Source organism: Hyaena hyaena, unplaced genomic scaffold (genome assembly GCF_003009895.1).
Source record: "Hyaena hyaena isolate Hyena2069 unplaced genomic scaffold, ASM300989v1 scaffold_233, whole genome shotgun sequence".
Lineage (NCBI taxonomy): Eukaryota > Metazoa > Chordata > Mammalia > Carnivora > Hyaenidae > Hyaena > Hyaena hyaena.
Genome location: NW_024080866.1, coordinates 183,065 through 199,656, shown reverse-complemented (window position 1 = coordinate 199,656; position 16,592 = coordinate 183,065). Strand labels below are relative to the sequence as shown.

General features: G+C 40.2%; 1 protein-coding gene across 1 annotated transcript in view; it reads left to right on the top strand.

The window, feature by feature from the left end:
- CFAP58 (cilia and flagella associated protein 58) overlaps window positions 1-16,592 on the top strand; it is a 108,411-nt gene that overhangs the window by 11,302 nt on the left and 80,517 nt on the right. The window contains exons 5-9 of the mRNA XM_039243904.1: window positions 1,046-1,240; window positions 3,363-3,500; window positions 5,930-6,089; window positions 10,487-10,569; window positions 14,588-14,779. Of these exons, the coding sequence (XP_039099835.1) occupies window positions 1,046-1,240; window positions 3,363-3,500; window positions 5,930-6,089; window positions 10,487-10,569; window positions 14,588-14,779 (768 nt within the window). The remainder of the gene's footprint in view (window positions 1-1,045; window positions 1,241-3,362; window positions 3,501-5,929; window positions 6,090-10,486; window positions 10,570-14,587; window positions 14,780-16,592) is intronic.

Sequence of the window (16,592 nt, the reverse complement as noted above, 5' to 3'; positions counted from 1 at the left end):
AAAGAGAATTACCTTCTAGAAGTCCTTCCCATCTTGTTCCTTGCTCAGCTTTACCCCCTGGTGCCATCCACAGTTCTTCTTGTTTTCTGGTTTGTTCTTGCAAGAACAGTTTTACTTGTGCATTTCTTCTCAACATTGCGTGTTTGAGAGGTCACTAATACAGGACACTTCTTACAATTTTGACTTAAAAATGTGTCCCTGGCAAAGGCATGGATGCCCCGCATCTGGAGATGGTGGAAGTAGTTCCCTTGGCCCTTCTCCTTTGTAAGGGACCCTTTTGAACACTTTTTATAATAGCCCAGAAGTCAAATAGATGATACATGCATGCAATCCTCAGGAGATTCCTTTGAGCATGAGATAACAGATTTTTCATACATTTTGGCCATCATGATAAAATTATAATGCTTTGTTTTTAGTAACATCCAGGACTCATGCAAAACATAATTTAATATTTAGGGTAAATGGCAACATTTTATTTAGATCATATTGATAAGAATTGGGTAAATTCTTCAATGTTTAACTTCTCTAGAATTCTGGGTTTCCCTACTTTTTAAAAATTTTTTTTAACGTTTATTCATTTTTGAGAGACAGAGAGAACAGAGTGTGAGCAGGGGAGGGGCAGAGAGAGAGGGAGACAGAATGCAAAGCAGGCTCCAGGCTCTGAGCTGTCAGCACAGAGCCCGAGGCAGGGCTTGAACTCACTAAACACGAGATCACAACCTGAGCTGAAGTCGGACACTCAGCTGACTGAGCCATCCAGGCACCCCTGGGTTTCCCTATTTAATTGGATTTTATATCATTCTTTGTGGATTTGTTCCCACCATCAGGGTGGATTTCTGGTGTTAAGGTTCTGAAAAACAATACAGAGTATTCTTGGAAAATTTGAACATTAGGGTTCAAAGATGACTGTCCTGCAAGGGAAACACTACCACAAGGTGACTGCCCTGAAACTAGAAGATTTGAGAAGGGGGGCAGGTCAGCTGGTTGAGATCCGTCCCGGTGCTGGCTTCATCCCTTTCCTCCTCTCTCCTTTCTGTGCCCCTAGTTCCAGCAAGAGATCCAGCAACGTCAGAATGAAGCATCAAGGGAGTCTCGGAAGAAGGAAAAACTGGAGAAAGAGCTCAGGCAGATTCAGACGGACATGGACACCAGGCAGACAGAAATTAAGGCCCTGCAGCAGTATGTGCAGAAGAGCAAGGAGGAGCTTCAGAGGCTGGAGCAGCAGCTGAAGGAACAGAAGGTGCGTGGGGTGTAGGCTGCACCATGGTCCTTGCAAAAACAAGAAAGGGGGCCTTAGGAGCGCTTTGAGTTTTCTCTGGAAATAAGCAGACTCTCTACACTAGAGATGTGGGTAACACAACCCTGAGCACCGCATTGCTCTTTGAACAGCTCTTATGGGTAGATATGACGGTTTTTTTTACCCCCAGCTCCAACGGGTTAATTTCTTTTTAACAGTCTATTGATGTATAATATACACACAAAAAAGTGTGTAAGTCAACAGTGTACAGCTTGATGGATTTTCTCCACTTCAACACATCTTGGTCACCTGCACCAGGCCCGAGGAACAGTACCCCAGACGTTTCTTTGTGCCCCCTCCCAGTCACTCTCTCCCTTAAAAGTCACCTCTATTCTGAATCCTAAACTGAGTTTATTTTTGTCTGTTTTTGTACTTTACAGAGATACAGTCATAGAGGGTAGGCTCTTTTGTATCTAACTTGCTCAATATTCTGTTTGTGAGATTCATTTATGTTGCTACATGGTTATAGAGTGGCACTGTGCAGTATGGTAGCTCCTGGCCATGCATGGCTATTTAAGTTATTTAAAATAGAATAGAATAGAATAGAATAGAATAGAATAGAATAGAATAGAATAGAATAGAATAGAATAGAATAAAATAGAACAAAACTTCAAGTCCTCAGTTGCACTAGTACCATTTCAAGTGCTCAATAGCCACATGGGCTAGTAGGTAATCTATCGGACAGAATAGGTATCGGACAGAATAGGTATCGGGCAGAATATTGGACCGAGTGCAATAGACCATTCACTCTCATAGTGTATTTGTGTGACCATAACATGGTTTATTTTTAAGGGGCTTAGTTTTACGTTTCAAGTTTAGGAACCCATATGCAGTCTTTATGTGTTTTAAATACGGTGCTATTTTTAACATTTCCCTTATCATAGTAGTGGAAGGTAACTCAAAGAGTAATAATCGTGCTCCATCTTTTCTCATTTCTTAAAGAAGCAATTTGTGTAATTGAGAAAAGTCATTTCTTGAAAATAGTTTCTCTTAAGAAGTTTCCAAAGAATTGCCAAGCCATACAGCACTTTTTCCACTTAAAAATAGATATTAGAACAAGTTTCTTTGTTAATTGCCTTATTAATTTTGTATAAAGGTAGAAATCAGATAGTTGTGCAAGTATCCATAAGAAAAACATGAGACTTCTTTGAGCATGAAATTTGAGAGGTTTTTGAACATCACGATTAAATTACAGTTCGTTGTTTAGCAATATGCAGGATTCATGTGAAACACAATTTCATTTTTAGCATAGCTGGCTATATTTTATCTAGTCCCTATTGATGGGAAATTGGATGAAGTCTTTCCATGTTTAACCTTTGCTTGCATCAAGTTATATTTTGGGATAACTGTCTAAACTATCTTCTCTCTTTAGCGCATTTTCCCCCTTCATCATCTCACTAGTCTGCCAATACAAATGACTTCCCCTGCCCTGCCAAAATATATAATCCCGTTTTTATAAAACCGTGTCTGCTGAGGATAGTCAAGGTAGGGAAGAGGAAACCCCACTGACACTGGAGTCAGGCAGATAGAAATCATTCAGCTGCTGTTCCACAGCTTCGACTTCAGTCGGATTTATGGGGAATCATCTCTGTGCTGGTGTTGGTGAACGGTTCTGTCCACAAGAATGTTGTAGGCATGTTAATGCAGGCTTTGCTTCTGAAGATGTGGCTTCCCAGCTCCACAACCGATCAAACCTGTTTGAATCTCTAGCTCATTTGCAAAGATTATAGCAATTGTTGCTTATGTGAAGCTTGCCAAACAGCAAACAGGCATTAAAATATTTATCCACCACCTGTGAATAAGACTTCCCAAGGCTCTCAGAAAAAAAAAATTCTGTGCTCTGTGTTATTCATTAGAAGGCATCATTTGCCTCAGCCATTTAACATTCATCATATTTCAGTGCATTTGTGCTTCCACCAGGGATAAAGGAACGATATCTACAAAGACAAAAAAACAAGTGTGGTTGCTGTGCTGGTCCCAGGAGGTTTGTGGGGCCTCCTGTGTGGATGTGCAGATACTGTAATCTGATTAAAAAGCATTAACCAGCTCCTTATGCATCTTTCAGATATTGAACGAAAGAGCTGCGAAGGAACTGGAGCAGTTTCAGATGCGAAATTCTAAACTTCAGCAAGAGAACGAACAACACAGTTTGGTTTGTGAGCAGCTATCCCAGGAAAACCAGCAGAAGGCATTGGAGCTCAAGGTAAACACCAAGTGACTGATCTGTTGCCTAGTACTCCCTCCCTCGTTCCCTATTTTATTTATTTTATTTAAAAATTTTAAAAATATTTATGAATTATTTTTGAGAGAGACAGAGAGAGAGAGACAGAGAGAGAGACAGATCACAAGCAGGGAAGGAGCAGAAACAGAAGGAGACACAGAATCAGAAGCAGGCTCCAGGCTCTGAGCTGTCAGTGCAGAGCCTGATGCTGGGCTCAAAATCAAGGACCTTGAGATCATGACCTGAGCCGAAGTCAGAAACTTAACCAACTGAGCCACCCAGGAGCTGCCCTCGTTCCCTATTAATACAGATTTGCTCTAGTGGTTGGAGCCCTTGGTTGGATAACCTGTATTAGCCTTGATACATCAGAGGCAGGCGCAAGCCTACAGTGATTGCTTTCTGCTTGGAAGCAGATAATTTGATGACCTCCATTCTTATAAAACCACAAACCTGAATATTGATCATATGATTATGCAAATATTTTTGAGAGCAAGCTCAGATACTCATCTCTGTAATTTAACTTTGCAAGTAACTAATTGCCCTAAGCTAGAAACCATTTACATGAGTGGGTAGCAAAGAAGTCAGATTATATTTTACTACTTGTATGGAGAAGGTAGAATGGGAGGGGTGGGGGATGCACTGGTACTATTGGGTGTCTACTTTCAGGATTGTAGAACCATGAGTTTTACTTCTATCCACTGTAAATTTCAAGACAGGTTTCCCATTCTTCTCCCTGTCCTCAATGAAGAGTGCTTGCAAATTATGTTTGGATAACAGTTTTATACTTGGGTACATATTGTATACCTACATGCTTAACAGAGCTTTATATTTATCACTGATTCTGAAAAAATCCATAAACCCTTCTCTGGTTATGTTAGAATACTAGGCATAAAATGAGTGACCTATCAAGAATGATACATAGATACGATCAGTGAATCATAACAATTTTTGCATCTTATGCCCTTTAAAGAATCTGATGAGAACATGTGCACGCGCGCGCGCACACACACACACACACACACACACTTATTTACACATATTCTATCTTGTTTTGAATTCAGTCTCAGGTTTTCAGGATTTTTCTGAAGCCTAACCACAGGGTTGGATTAATAACTACGGAGTTAGAACTAAGGAAAGGACCTTAGTTCAGCTAATTTGGACCATGTAAATCTGAGGCTGAGGAGTACTTAAAGCAGTCCAGGATGGTTTGACTTGAAACCATCCTTTACGAGAAAGCTATAAATTGAAGCAGAAATTAAATGGCTTCTTAAAGCAAAATAGTATATTAGCTCTTAAGGTAAAATTAAAGTAAAAATATCTACACCATTAATTCTCTTCTTTGATAATATGAATGGGGCACCTTGAAAGATGGAATATTTTTGTTATCAGATTCTGAACCTATGGGATTCTACTCCTAGCAATAATCTGAGAATGACATGCCCAGCTAAGTGCAGTTTCATCCTTGTCAATAGCTGGGGATAACTGCTAATGTCTATTTGCAGAAGAAGCACTGGTTGCTTTTCCAGTAATTTCTAGGAATGGCAGATTTAAAAAATGAATTTAATTTGAATTTTAAAAATTCATAAAACCTGAAGTCCATTGACAAAAACCTGGTGCTTTGTTTTGCTAGAGTTATTATTTTGTTGCCTTTTGCCATTATGTAGACTTGCCTATTAATGATGCCCTGTCCATGTATCTGTATGTACACCAATTGACTAACATCCTCTGAGGAAGGAGGGCCCTTTCTCTAGTGTACATAGTTCTACTCCAGTGGCCATGTGGGTTCAAAAGTGCATTTGAATATCTTATAGCATGTTAACAACCTTCTGAAAGAGGAGCGCCTGGGCGGCTCAGTTGGTTAAGCAACTAACTTCGGCTCAGGTCATAATATCACAGTTGGTGGGTTCAAGCCCCACTTTGGGCTCTGTGCTGACAGTTCAAGCCTGCTTCGGATTCTGTCTCTCTCTCTCTCTCTGCCCCTCCCCTGCTCACACTCTGTCTTTCTCTCTCTCAAAAATAAATAAACATTAAAAAAATTTAATAACCTGCTGAGGGAGATCACCCTGTGAGTCCATAAAGATTGCTAATCAAATACAGCATTCATATACAAAATTCACACTTTTGTGATATGTACAACTCAGCATTCTTACTCTATTTGACTCAGCAATTCAGTGGTACCTTGAGAAATCAGGTCTAATCAGTCTTTCCATTACTTTTTAGCTTATATAGCCACATATTTTATTCAGAGAATAGTTTTTCAATTTCTCTCAAAACCAAACAATGTGTTTTTGTTTAACCCACACAACACTGACATAGGAATACTTTCCTTTTATGAGTTCTGAGTTCACCATCACCTAATCACTGGTACTTTATTTATGAATGTCCCTGGTTAATTCTTTCACTATTTGCAGGCCAAAGAGGAAGAAGTCCATCAGATGCGGCTTGACATTGGGAAGCTCAACAAAATCAGAGAACAAATCCATAAGAAATTGCACCAGACTGAAGATCAAAAGTCAGAGGTGGAACAGCACAAGGAAACCCTAAAAAATCAGATCTTGGGGTTAGAGAGAGGTAACCCAAGAACCATTTTGTGCTTTGTTATATTCATTTGTAAACATTTCATTGGTGACTAATGCCATTTGGCAACCCAGGGCTCTATGCATCCAAACACAAACCATGCCAATTGTAACCAGTAAAACAATTTTCACATTGGTAAGCAGCTGATATGCAGGGACATCGTGTTGAATACCTTGAACTTTCCTACCTTAAAAAATTCTTCAACAGATTATATTGGCACAATATAAATCCAGCCAAAAGTATTGCTCATTATTTGTCACTGGAATAAATAACATCTATACTCTTAAGTCTGGGTTCTACATGACCTTTTCCTTTCGTTCCTTTTCTCATAGAAGATAGGGGATAAATTAAAACGAATGTCCCCCCGACTAGCAATATTTGGGACAATATTGTGCCAAGAATCAGTGAGACAAAAATAAGTGGCCCCTAACTTCCCTTTAAAAAATGTTTATTTATTTTGAGAGAGAGAGATAGAGAGTGAGCAGGGGAGAGGCAGAGAAAGACAGAGATAGAGAATCCCAAGCAGGCTCCACGCTGTCAGCACAGAACCCTATGCAGGGCTTGAACTCACAAACCGTGAGATCATGATCTGAGCTGAAACCAAGTCAGACATTTAACCAACTGAGCTACCTAGGCACCCCAATGGCTCCTAACTTCTTTTCTCTGTTATTACTTTACCATGTGATGAAACCTTGTTTTACCAGCTATCAGATTGCCCTGTGGAGGAAAAATTTAAGTGCTATGGAAGGTCATATAGCACAGAAAAATCATTAAGGATACAAACTACGGAGTCATGTCTACCTGAGTTAAGATCTCGCCTTCATCGTATTTTTTGTTAGGGGATGAAATGAGCTCATACACATAAAGCACTTGTGGAAAGTACCTAACATATAGTAAATGCTTACTAAATGGCATCTATTATCATCTAGGCATATTACTATTTATATAAGTAGTAAGAAAAAATGCCATCTCATTCTGAAAAAGAATGTAATTGAAAATAGGATATGCTAGTCAAATTTGGTATGGCAGAAAGAGCCTTGGACTTGAACACAGAGGATCTGGGTTTGTCTTTGACTACACCTGAGTAGGTGAGGCAGGAACACCTCGTTGAACTCATGTGAGTTGTAGGTCGCTGAATGAGATAACATGCATAACAGCATAAAAATACACATTGCCTTATTAAAAGTTAGGTAAAATCCAAATCTCTAGGTAAGGTTATTAGAAATACAGTTGACCAGGGGCGCCCGGGTGGCGTAGTCGGTTAAGCGTCCGACTTTCGCTCGGGTCATGATCTCGCGGTTCGTGCGTTCGAGCCCCGCGTCGGGCTCTGTGCTGACTGCCAGCTCAGAGCCTGGAGCCTGTTTCAGTCTGTGACTCCCTCTCTCTCTGACCCTCCCCTGCTCACGCTGTCTCTTTCTCTCTCTCCTAGAAATAAATAAAACATTTAAAAAAAAAAAATTTAAAAAAAAAAAAAAAAAAAGAAATACAGTTGACCATTGAACAACATTGATTTGAACTCATGGGTCCACTTACCTGTGGATTTTTTTCAATACAGTACATTGCTATAAATGTATTTTCTCTTCCTTATAATTTTCTTAGTAACATTTTCTTTTCTCCAGCTTACTGTAGTGTAAAAATGCAATATATAATACATATAACATGTTAAATATGTGTTAATTGACTGTTTATGTTATCAGTAAGGCTTCTGGTCAATGGTAGGCTATTAGTAGTTAGGTTTTGGGGGAGTTAAAAGTTTTACATGGATTTTCATCTTCACAGGGTATCAGCATTCCTAAGTCTTGTGCTGTTCAACAGTGAGCTGTATTTGTTATGTAAGCCTTTGAAAAGTGCAGATATTTTCCTTCTAAGACATCAGGAAATAATCTTTTACTGAGGTACAGCTGGAGCTTATTTTGACAATTTCTCCATTCATTCATTCAATAAATTGAGTGCCTACTACTATATGTAATCACCAAGGCAGCCATTGGCTGCCTGGAGGTCCCTGTCCTCAGGATGCTTACAGTCTTGGATGAGTTTACAATTGAATGTCTTCAGTGATAGTTAGGAAGAAAAATGAACTACTTGATCATATTTTGTAACTGGTTTAGTGACTTTCAAAATACTCCTATATTTAAGTTTCTGTATTTTTTGCTTGCAGTAGTTCTAAGTTTTGAAAAAAATAAATTTATTCATTCAGTGTTGAACCCAATTCTTCATCCTTAAATCATATTTATAGAAGTCATCATGCGCTCTTCTGGTTGTTTTATAGATATTGTTAACATCATTATTTCTTCTTGGAGACTTCTTCCTTTTGATGTGTCTGATCAAACAGTGGCACTGGACATAAGAGTTAGAAGCATGAGTCCTCCATGGGTTATGATTTTCTACCACAAAACCCAAGAAACTAACTGATAAACTGCCAGAACTAATGAGAGTTCACTGGAGTGGCAGGTTATAAAATAAATATATAGGTATCAATAGCTTCCTTTCATACAAAGATTCAGTTAGAATATATGATGGAAAACCCCCTTTTCACAATAGCAACTCAAGTAATAAAATATCTGTAAATAAAGCTACCCAGATATCTGCAAGACATGTATATAAAACACACTCCAGAATTCTATTGAGGGGTATAAATTAAGACTTGAAAAATGGAGAGATATACAAAGTTCCTGGATGGGAATGCTCAATATGATAAAGATATAAATATGCCTAAATTTATATATTTAATATTTCCAATAAAAATTTCAGTAAGTTATATTGTTGGGACTTGAAAACTGATTCTAGAGTTCCTACTGAAGAATAAACAGGTGATAATAGCCATAAAATTCTGGAAAGAGGGGTGAGGAGGGAGCATTTACCTTACTGGGCTAGGTATTTAATATTATAAAGCTTCAATAATCATCAAGTAGTATAGTGAAAGAAGAATCAAAGACCCAAGATTATCATCAAGGTAAAGATGTTGCTTCATAACAGCACTGAGTATGGATTATTAAGAAAATGTAGCATAACAGTAAGTTACTTTTTCGGAAAAAAGTTAACATCAAATGGGGAAACCATAAAGACAAGATTGAGAGATTTAATGAAAGAGTTCTTACAAATCCACAAAAAGAATAAACAATTTATGAGAAAATGGGCATAGGGCAAGTATGGGCAAATTTAGAAACAAATAGAGGGGGTGCCTGGGTGGCTCAGTTGGTTAAGCATCCGACTCTTGGTTTCAGCTCAGGTCATAATCAGGTCATAATCTCACAGTTTGTGAGTTCAAGCCCTGCGTGGGGCTCTGCACTGATAGTGTGGAGACTGCTTGGGATTCTCCCTCTCTCTCTCTCTTTCTGCCTCTTCCCCTCCTCAAAATAAATAAATAAAGTTTAAAAAGCCCACTGTTTAAAAAAAATCAGAAATACAAGTAAGTGACAATTAAACATGAAAAAGTAGTTGATTTCACTACTAATGAAGGAAATCTAAATGAAATATAAACCTACTGGCATTGATACTTTATTGGATTGTCAAAGATCAAAGAGAATAATAATATTCAGTGGTGGTCTGGGTGTGGATTTAAGCTGCTATTAGTTTTCTGGAGAGAAATTTGGAAGTAAGAAAGAAATGTCTTTTTTTTGGTTAAATCACCTTTGATCTAGGACTTCCTCTTCTAGAGTAACGAATGAACAAGAACTTTCACAGAATTATGGCTTATAATTGCAAATAAATAAGTAAAATGGAAGCAATTTAAATGTTAAGGTAGGGGATTGGCTAAATAAATTGCGCATTTTCATATAGTGAAATATCACAGAGTCATTAAAATTCTGTTGTAGATGCACATTTATAATATAGAGAGGCATTTATTTTATGTTAGTTAATTACAAAAGCAAGCTACAAAACAGTATGTGTAGTATAATTCACTTTTGGTGTGTGTATATGAATGTGGATATATTTATATTTTTATGCACATGCATATTTGTATAGGAAAAAGTCTGGAAAGAGAAGTATCAAAATCCTAAATAGGTTCTGGTTGACTTGAAATTTTTTCCCCTTTTGTTATTTGGATGTCTCATTTCTGTCTGTATTCCTAATTACTTGTGTCATTAGAACGATTTAAAAAGAGCAAGGACTCTTGGAGTCAGAGAAACCACGCTCCCAGCCTCAGCCACTCACCTCTTCGCTGCAGATGGTTGGCATGTGGCTTAATTCCACTAAGCCTCAGTTTCCATCTCTTGCATGGGACAAGGGGCCTCCACAGCATTATAGTGAAGATCATGTAACCCTCAATAAATAGTAGCTTTATAGCTGCAGATAAACCTATAAAGCAGTTTCTGCATTACACTGGCTTTGGCCTCGGCAGATTCTTTCTTAGGTTGGCTCCATATTTCTTCTTCTTCTTCATCATTTAGAGGTGGAGGCTTCAAAGAAACAAGCAGAACTTGATAAGAAAGCAATGGATGAGCTTCTGAGAGAAAGGGACATATTAAATAAGGTGAGTTTGTTTCCGTAGCTCTGGTAAATAAATGTCTTTCCTTAGTGCTATGATATCTGCCCATTACCGGTTGTGCGGGGAAGGAAAACTCTGAGGCGAACAAAAGTAGATTAGAAATAAATAATCGTGCTCAGCTTTCTTCCAAGCTGCTGTGCGCAGTCCACCATTCACTGGCCAAGAATTGAAACTGCATTATCACCAGTGAACACAAAGGGACATAGGAATTATCATATAAACGAGCAGCGGATTTCAGAGCGCTGTGTGGATGCTGATTTTATTGCTGGTTTGTTATTTGGCATCCTGAGCAGTTGATCAAAATTTCTGAATTTAATATCTGTAATCTGCAACTTTTGCTAATCCAAAAGATACAAATGACCACTAATAAAATTCTAACTTTGAGGTCTTTGGTGAAAGAACAGCCAGTTGATGACGCAACCTTCCTTGCACCTTTTTGGGACTGTAGGTTTTTGGTTTTATTTTCAGCCCTTACATCTCCTAGTCTTTGGAGGTCAATCTGATCCAAAGTTGAGGAAGGTGTTGGGAGAGCCTGAGGCCTGGAAAGCCTCCATTAAAGGAAGGGCCCTTACCACCATCCCTTTCCTTTCCAAACCCTTCCAGAGGATTCCTTACAGTGACAGTCTCTCTTAGGAGATTAACTACTTCCAAGGATTTAGGGTAAACTTTCCTGCTCAAGGATTTCCTCCAGGAACAAAAAAAAAATCGAAGGGCCAGTTACAGAGTGGAGAGACTGCTTCCAGAACAGTCTAGTATGATGGCTTTTAGTCAAGAGAGCTTCATCTCATCAAATAGAAACAGCCTCTATTTTTTTCATTCCAACTTTTATGATTTCTTAGGTTTCCCAGAGTTGAACAAATATTGACAAAATAGACCACCCTGTAAGCTTAACGGAGACTAGGGATCTTAAGAAATAGTAGGAGGGGCACCTGGGTGGCTCATGTGGATTTGAGCCCCACATCGGGATCTGTGCTGGAGGCTAGCTCAGAGCCTGGAGGCTGCTTCAGAGTCTGTGTCTCCCTCTCTCTCTGACCCTCCCCTGCTCACGCTGTCTCTCTTTCTCCTTCAGAAATAAATAAAACATTTAAAAATTTAAGAAATAGTAGGAAATTACATATCTTTATATGCTGAACTCTCCTTAGAAAATCATAGTGGTTTTTTTTGCATAATCCTGGAAACTCTTCCTTTATTCTATAAATTTGCACATGCAAACAATGTTGTTGAGTTTAGATTTTTAATTAAAATTTTTTTTTAATTTTAGGGGTGCCTGGGTGACTCGGTTAAGCATCCGACTTCAGCTCAAGTCATGAACTCCCAACTTGGGAGTTCGAGTCCTGTTTCAGGCTCTGTGCTGACAGTGCAGAACCTGGAGCCTGCTTCGGATTCTCTGTTTCCCTCTCCCTCTACCCCTTTCCTGCTCACACACACACACACACATACACACACACACACTCTCTCTCTCTCTCTCTCTCAAAAATCAATAAACATTAAAACTTTTTTTTTAATTTTAGAAAGCATGCTTGAGTTGGGGAAAGGGGCAGATGGAGAGAGAGAGAGAGAGAGAGAGAGAGAGAGAAGAGAATCCTAATTAGGCTCCATGCTTACCACAGAGCCTGATGCAGGGCTCGATCTCACGACCCTGAGATCATGATCTGAGCCGAAATCAAGAGTTGAACGCTCAACCAACTGAGTCACCCAGGCGCCCCCTTTTAATTTATTTTAAAAATATACATTTAGGGGCGCCTGGGTGGCTTAGTCGGTTAAGCGTCCGACTTTCGCTTAGGTCATGATCTCGCGTTCGTGGGTTCGAGCCCCGCGTCGGGCTCTGTGCTGACTGCCAGCTCGGAGCCTGGAGCCTGTTTCAGTCTGTGACTCCCTCTCTCTCTGACCCTCCCCTGCTCACGCTGTCTCTCTCTCTCTCCTAGAAATAAATAAAACATTAAAAAAAATTTTTTAAATATACATTTAATCCATTTATATTTTATGTATTCTGGTAAACAACCAATATTTTCTACCACAATAGGACATGTAGAGCACCATTACTTCCACATTTATTTGTCTGATTTGATTGATGTCAGTTCCTCCTCTGGGGAAGGGTATATTTTCCTTTCTTTTCTGGTCAGTGCATCCTTAGCGCCTAGCACAGCACCTGGCTCTGCACAGGTATGCAATGAACCTTTATTAGTAATACATTCTTTCCCCACCAACTTGAAAGGCCACCTTCATTGAATGACTGAGGGACACGGTTTGACAGGCAGCAATGTTAATATATTTTGGTTCTTTTAGTGTCATGTTAAAGTGGCTTTGTCTTTTACAGAGTGAAGGTTTAATTCAATACCTGAAAATAAAGTTGACCTTTTCTATTTTCTGCATCACCATCCAGCTGAGGTTTAGTATGTTTGTATTCTGTGGTTTTCAGACCTGGCTGTGGGTCTGTATCAGTTAGAGATTTGGGAAGGGACCACCAGGTGCCTCATGGAACCCAGGGATCCAACTGGAGCTGATGGGAACCTGACCTGACATCTTGGGATACACAAAAGCCCTCTCTCACCACCACTGGGTTTCCTGCTGAGTTTTACTTTCATTTCTCTCTTTCAGGGAAGATTGCTTCCCTGTTTCCCAGTTTATTTGGGGAAAAAAAAAAAGGCTATTACCAACAGCTCTTGAGTTTACATGCTCTATTGAGCTGCAAAAAGCTAAAGGCCTTATTTTAAAAGTCCCTGGTCATTCAGCTATGACCAGAGAGGTGAACCCTTGTGTATGAGTGTGGCTGTCAGAGTGACACTGCTGTTGCCTCCATGTTTTCAGGGAACAGCCTGGCTTCTCAGGAAGCCCATCCAAGGAATTTCCACTTCAGCATCAGAAACCACTAGTGCAGCTTAAAAAAAAATATTGATGGCTGGGTCCTATCCCAGATCCACTGAATCAGAATCTCTGGAGTTGGGACACAGGCATCTGCATTTCTTTAAGAAACTGGGTTAGTTATTTTATCGTGGTAAAATACATATAAGACAAAATTTACATTACCTTAAATTTACGTTAGTAAATTTACATTAGTGACATTGAGTACACTCAGTTTGTGCAGCCATCACCACTATCTAGTTCCGGAACATTCTCATCACTCCAAAAGGAAGCCCTACACCTGTAAAGCAGTTGTTTCCACCACCCCTGGTAACTACTAATCTACTTTCTTCTTCTTCTATGGATTTGACTATTCTGGATATTTATGTAGCTGGACTCATACATGACCTTTGATGTCTGGCATCTTTCACTCAGAATGATATAAACTGCATCCATGCTGTAGCATGTATCAGGATTTCATTCCTTTTTATGGCTGAATAATATTCTACTTTGTGGATATACCACATTTTGATGACCTGTTCATTAGATGATGGACATTTGGATTGTTTCCACCTTTTGGCTTTTGTGACTAGTGCTGCTGTGAACATTCATGTACAAATTCTTGGTTGGACACCTATTTTTAGTACTTTTGGGTGTATACCCAGGAATGAGACTGTTGGCTCATATGTTAATTCTAGATATTTGCATTTTTAATGAGTTTGCTTTATTTTACTTTGTAGTCAAAGCCCTGTTAGGTGATTAGGTTCCAATGTTTTAAGCTCACAAGAATAAGACTAGAGCTGGGATTGAAGTTTTCTTTGAGATCAGCCAGCCCTGGACTCAAATACAGCCTCTGCCACTACCCTATTGTATGAACCTGTAGGCAAGCAGCTTAACTTCTGAGTCTCAGTTTCCTACCTTTAAAATGGGAGCAAGAAAGTGCTCATTTCTTTGGATGTTGTGGTCACTTAGTCCACTTACGTATGTGTGCGCCTTGTGCAAAATTAACATAATCTCTAAGTAAGATGTAGAGAATATAATTATTTTTATCCACCTAAAAACAATGTATCTAATTATTTTAGGGATGAAACAAGGTACCTTTAACCCCCCCTCCATCCCAGGATTTTGAGTAACGTGGCTGCTCTGTTGTCTTTATTTTTAGAACATGCTTAAGGCGGTCAATGCAACCCAGAAACAGATAGACCTGGTAAAGCTCCATGAACAAACCAAGAGGAACCTGGAAGAAGAAATCCAGAACTACAAGGAGGAGGCTCATAAGCAGAGGAAGATCATCTTTCAGCTGGAAAAGGAGCGAGATCGGTACATCAATGAAGCCAGTGACCTTACCCAGAAGGTAAGTCACTCCTTGATGATGTGAGTGGAACACCAGCACATTCTTTCCGATTGTCACACACTGTAACAAAGAGGATTTATTCAGATTTGAGCTTGCGGTTTGCGTGAGAATTTAAGAGAAATGATGTCAACAGAGTACAAGCTGTCCCAGAGCTGCTCTGGGCCAAACTGCGACACGGACAAGGTCAGTGCTCCGGGGTCCCCCTCCCCTGTCGCCGTGCTGCACAGCTTCCTGGAGCTGGGCGCATGGGGGTGGGATGGATGGGGGGGAGCTGTCAGCAGCAGCATCTCTGCACCCTTTCTTCTAACCCCCCACATCTGGCCCTGAAGCCCTTGTCCCCTCGGACCAAGAATTGTGACTAGTAAGAGCAAGGCATCTGATTAAATGACCTCAGATTACGATGTGAGTGACTACCAGCATCAGGTAAACGATCACACAACTATGGGGAACCCGAAACCTCACCGGTGGTAGAAATTCACACGTTGCGTAGCTAAGTCCCAGATCTCTACCTCTTGCGAACTGCTGAGGAGGGAGAATGGCTCAAGGCAGTGTCTTGAAGAATGACTTCAGAGATTTGGATTGTGCCTTAACCAGTTGTCTTAACACATTGCCGGCATTAAGCATGAGCGGTTAGACTATGCTGCCTTCAGCATATGGCATAGAGCAGGGGCTTTCATGAGGGGGTTTCGTGGTGTCAGGAGGTGGTGCCGGGGGATGGAGGAGAGTTTTAAGTATGAGGCTGAGAGAAGAGAGCTTGGGAGAAAAGACATGTTTAATGAGATTCCCAACCACCACCCCCTCGGCCACCCTGCAAAGTGCTCTCTACTTTGCAACATAAACCCTCTTTTTCATCTCCTCAGTGAGGTTTGCAGTACATTCTACAGTGTTTACCAGTGCACTTGCATGTTTACGTTTGTTTTGTCTTTTTGGAGTGGGATCTCAGAGAAGATGACAAGGAGGACAGCCAACATTTGAATGATAAACATTAAGAAAGTGGGAAACATGCGTTACTGTTAGGAAATCAGCTTTTCCCCCGCTTAGACTAAATAAATGCCGAGCAGATGTTTGCAGAATATAAGTTTGGAGGAACACGAATGTATATGCTCTGTCGAGCCCTGGCTGGACGTGTCTTCCTTGTAAAAGATCCCCCAGTGATTCTCATACCCCCAACTGGGAGCCATGGAAATACAGTAGCTCTCTTCTGACTTAATCATCTTACAAGCACCATTGATTGATTTCCTGACTCTGTGACGACCCGCTGTCGGTTCAGGAGCTCGTATTTTCCAGCCTGGGCTGGCCCATTAGGCTCTGCATCCGTCAGCTTAAGCTGTAACAAATAACCCTCAAATTTCAGTAGCTTATAGCAACAAAGATTTATCTTTTGCTTAAATCAGTGGCCTTTGAGGATCAGCTGCAGCCCTGTTTCATGCCATCTTCACTTTAGGCTGACCTCGTATGGGGGGAAACAGTGATAGTGGACCTTGTGATGCTCTCAGAGGTAAGGGGAGGGCACAGGGCTTGTCCATTCATATTCCCTTGGCTAAAGCAAGTCACGTGGCCAAGCCTAACATCCCTGGATAGGTGTATAAATCCTTCTCAGAGAGAGGCACTGTATGGTGAGACAGTAAGTATATCTGAATAAATCATGTGTTGTAGCTTCCTACTTCACCTCTGATGATCAGTCTCTCGCCACTCCTGGCTGCCATCACACTATCAAAACTGCCTGTTAAAAATTTCAGTGTGATCTTAGTATCACCCCCAGCCTTAGATACCTCTGTCACTTCTCAGCAGCTGGGGTAGTACATCTTTAGTG